Raw genomic sequence first — 3,562 nt, forward strand, 5'->3', positions numbered from 1 at the left:
AAATTGCTGTAGAATGGGCTCTGTTCCACTTAGAGACAAAATTTCAACTCCTATAGAAACTATAGACTGTTTTCTATCCAATAATAATAATAATATGCATATTGTACGATCAAGGATTTTGTGGGAAGCCGTTTAAAAATTTAGCCAAATTAGCATAAGTAGTCTAAACAGCGCCCCCATCCCCAACAGGTTAAGAACAAGTTCTTATTTACAAGGACAGCCTACTCATTCCTCCCCGTCGGGTAATTGAACCCCGGTCTCTTGCGTGCCCTCCCCGTCTCTGGTAATAACAATATGGAAGACTATCAAATGCTTCTCAGAGATGCCCTCTGGTGGTCAAACTAGCACGAATTGAATTAACAGAAAAATGGCTGACAATTAAATGACATGCCATAGTATGACGCAACGTTTAAAGGAGGAACCACTGTAGTCATTCAAAAATCATGTTGAACCCTATTATTGCACATACAGTGAGTCCATGCAATTTATGTCACTTGTTAAGAAAATGTTTACTCCTGAAGTTATTTAGGTGTGTCATCAAAAGTGGGTTGAATACTTAATGACTCCACACATTTCAGCTTTTCATTTTGTTATTAATTTGTTAAAAAAAATGAAATTACACTTTGACATTATGGGGTATTGTGTGTGTAGATAAGTAACACAACAAAATGTGGAAAAATTCAATGGGTGTGAATACTTTCTGAAGGCACTGTACATGTTCATTGAATTTAACCCTTATTTTACAAGGTAAGTTGACTGAGAACATTCTCATTTACAGCAATGACCTGGGGAATAGTTGCAGGGGAGAGGAAGGGGGATGAATGAGCCAATTAGAAGCTGGGGATGATTAGGTGGCCATATTAGGAATTTAGCTAGGACACCGAGGTTAACACCCCTACTCTTACGATAAGTGCCATGGGATCATTAATGACCACAGAGTCAGGACACCCGTTTAACGTGCCATCTGAAAGACGGCGCCATACACAGGGCAATGTCCCCAATCACTGCCATGGGGCATTGGGATATTTTGTTTGAACAGAGGAAAGAGTGCCTCCTACTGGCCCTCTAACAGCATCTGGTATCCCATCCAGGATCCAACCAGGACCAACCCTGCTTAGCCTCAGAGCCAAGCCAGCAGTGGGGTGCAGGGTGGTATGCTGCTGATGTAACTATACGTAGTTATCCACACACTGACAATTGCATGTGTATTCATATGCATTGTCTCTCAAGCTATAAAACTACAGTACTGGTATATTGTTTAGGGAAAGCTATTTTAAATGAGCCAAACTTTTCTCTAGTTACAATCCAAAGATATTATGTTGTGGGATCAATCGCAGTGAAACATCCCCCCAAAAAGGACTACGCAATTTTAGATTTTAACAAACTACCTCAAGATTGTAATTTTTCTTGTTCATCGCAAGTGACTCGCAATTTTGGATTCTTACATTATTTTAACAAAATCTTCTTGGTCAAATAGAATGTTTTTTCTATCATAGAGAACTTGAGAGATGTTAATTTCCGCATTGGGCAATGGTAAAAACAACAAGTGAAGTACTGAATCAGTATTTCACAATTCAAATAATCATTATTTATTTATAGTGTTTCTAGTGTAAACTCATTGATATAGTACCTCTGATGAATGCATTTAGTTTTTTCAACAATTTATTAGAAAAGAGAGGAAAATAACAAATCATAATTCTATTCCTATACATAAAAGTAATACAAAGTATGTATTTACAATACAGTGCAATTCCTTTTACATTAATATTTTTAAACATTTATCACATACTGTAAATTGTATCACTAACTACTTTTTATTTTAACCTGCTTTATTTTCTCCCTTTTCACTATGATTGACTCGATGCGACATCCCCTTACACCGATCACTAACAAAATACCTTTTCAGATACTTCCGGAACTCCTTGTCCCGGACGCCATAGATGATGGGGCTGAGGAACCTGGGGAGGATATAGACGATAAGGTAATTTGCGAAGCGAATCTCCAGGATGTGTCCGGGTAAGATGAAACGCAAGACAGTCTCCACGGTGGGGGAGATGTAGGACAGCATGCACATGAGGAGCTGCCCTCCGTGGAGCAGGATGGTGTTCCTAGCCCGCTGGGCAGACTTCTTCTCTGAGGACAGAACCCTGGCAACGAACAGGATCCGCAGGTAGGTGTAGACCAGCGTGAGGAAGACACAGGAGAAGTAGATGGTGTCGAAAGCTTGCCTCTTGTAGGTCAGAATGGGGTCCTTGAAGACGTTCTGCCTCAGACAGAACACGCGTGTGTGGAAGAAGCTCATAGACTCCGTGGCCATGGTCACAAAAAGGTCGGTGATGTCGGGCACCACACAGATGAACCAGATGAAGCCGATAAGGGTGTAGGTGCGGCGTGCCGTGCAGATCTGAGCGTGGCGGAGGGGGTTGCAGATGGAGATGTAGCGCTCAATGGCCATGCTAGCTAGGTTGACTGGGGAGATCCTGGTGGTAAAGACAGCCACAAGGATGAAGAAGCAGCAGAAGGACACGTTAATGGTGTAGAATATGTAGCTCAGCACGAACAGGGTGATGGTGACAGTGAGCTGAATGGCGTCGTTGATGACCATGTGGATGAAGAGGATGTAGCGCGGGTTCCCGTAGAACACACGGTTCCTGAAGAAAGTGGCCACCACGATGCTGTTGATGTAGCTGAGGCTGAACCACACCAGCACCACGATCAGGTTCTTCACGAAGGCAGTGGTGAACGTGTCTCTCTCAAATATCTGCAGGGCATAGCTCATATTTCCTAGTGGACCGGCCGATGAGTTCATTGTTCCTAGGCTGGGAACACAGAGAGAAAGAAAGAGAGAGCGAGGGATGAGATTGGAAAATCCTTGAATACATTTTATAGCATGTGGAAGTAAAATAACCACAGAATGTCACCTCATTGGTCAGTCCAAACAGTTTAAAATGTCATGTCTATATACAAAACTGTACAAATTCTGTGGTGTTTTTAATCACTATGCCTAACATAGGCTAAATATACATTGAACTGTGAAGTGGAAACTAGTATAAGTGCTTTTTGTTTTACAGCCAATACAGGGAATAAATGTTGACAATACATACGCGTTGTCATGTATGTCATTCCCTTTGGTTCTTTCCCTAGGTGTATTTGTTTCTGTTTCTTGTTTCATGTCTGTATGCTACTCGTGTTTCTTTGTTTTGTTCCTTCTTATTTATTAAAAGTCACTCCTTGAACTTGCTTCCCGACTCCCAGCGTACATGTTACAAGCCTGTCCTAAAGAACACAGAAGTTTTGGACTAAGAATACGACAGCTTTGAATACTTGCTTTTTTCAAAAGGTCTCACTGCAGCAAGGTCCAATACATTGCTGTTAATGTCAAACTATTTTGCAAAGTGACACAAAGCGCCAAGTTCATTAGCAGTCATAACAATAATCCAAGTAACGCAGTGCATGTTAAAGCAAATGCTTTTTACTGCATTGCAGTACAGGTTAACATCCCTCCCTCTTACTGAAACAGTGGTGGGGTAAATGCTTTATTGTTTTACACAGGCAGCCAAAT

General features: G+C 41.4%; 1 protein-coding gene across 1 annotated transcript; it reads right to left on the bottom strand.

Moving 5' to 3' along the window:
* Positions 1–1,819: 1,819 nt before the first annotated feature.
* Positions 1,820–2,779, bottom strand: or90a1 (odorant receptor, family 90, subfamily A, member 1). Its single transcript, XM_055870149.1, has one exon. The coding sequence runs from the start codon at positions 2,777–2,779 to the stop codon at positions 1,820–1,822; it is 960 nt and encodes a 319-aa protein (XP_055726124.1).
* Between the last annotated feature and the right edge of the window lie 783 nt (positions 2,780–3,562).

The sequence above is a fragment of the Salvelinus fontinalis genome, chromosome 18 (assembly GCF_029448725.1).
Source record: "Salvelinus fontinalis isolate EN_2023a chromosome 18, ASM2944872v1, whole genome shotgun sequence".
Taxonomy (NCBI): domain Eukaryota; kingdom Metazoa; phylum Chordata; class Actinopteri; order Salmoniformes; family Salmonidae; genus Salvelinus; species Salvelinus fontinalis.

Coding starts and splice junctions, on each gene's coding strand:
- or90a1 (XM_055870149.1), bottom strand. CDS start 2,779: ATGAGCTATGCCCTGCAGATATTTGAGAGAGACACGTTCACCACTGCC.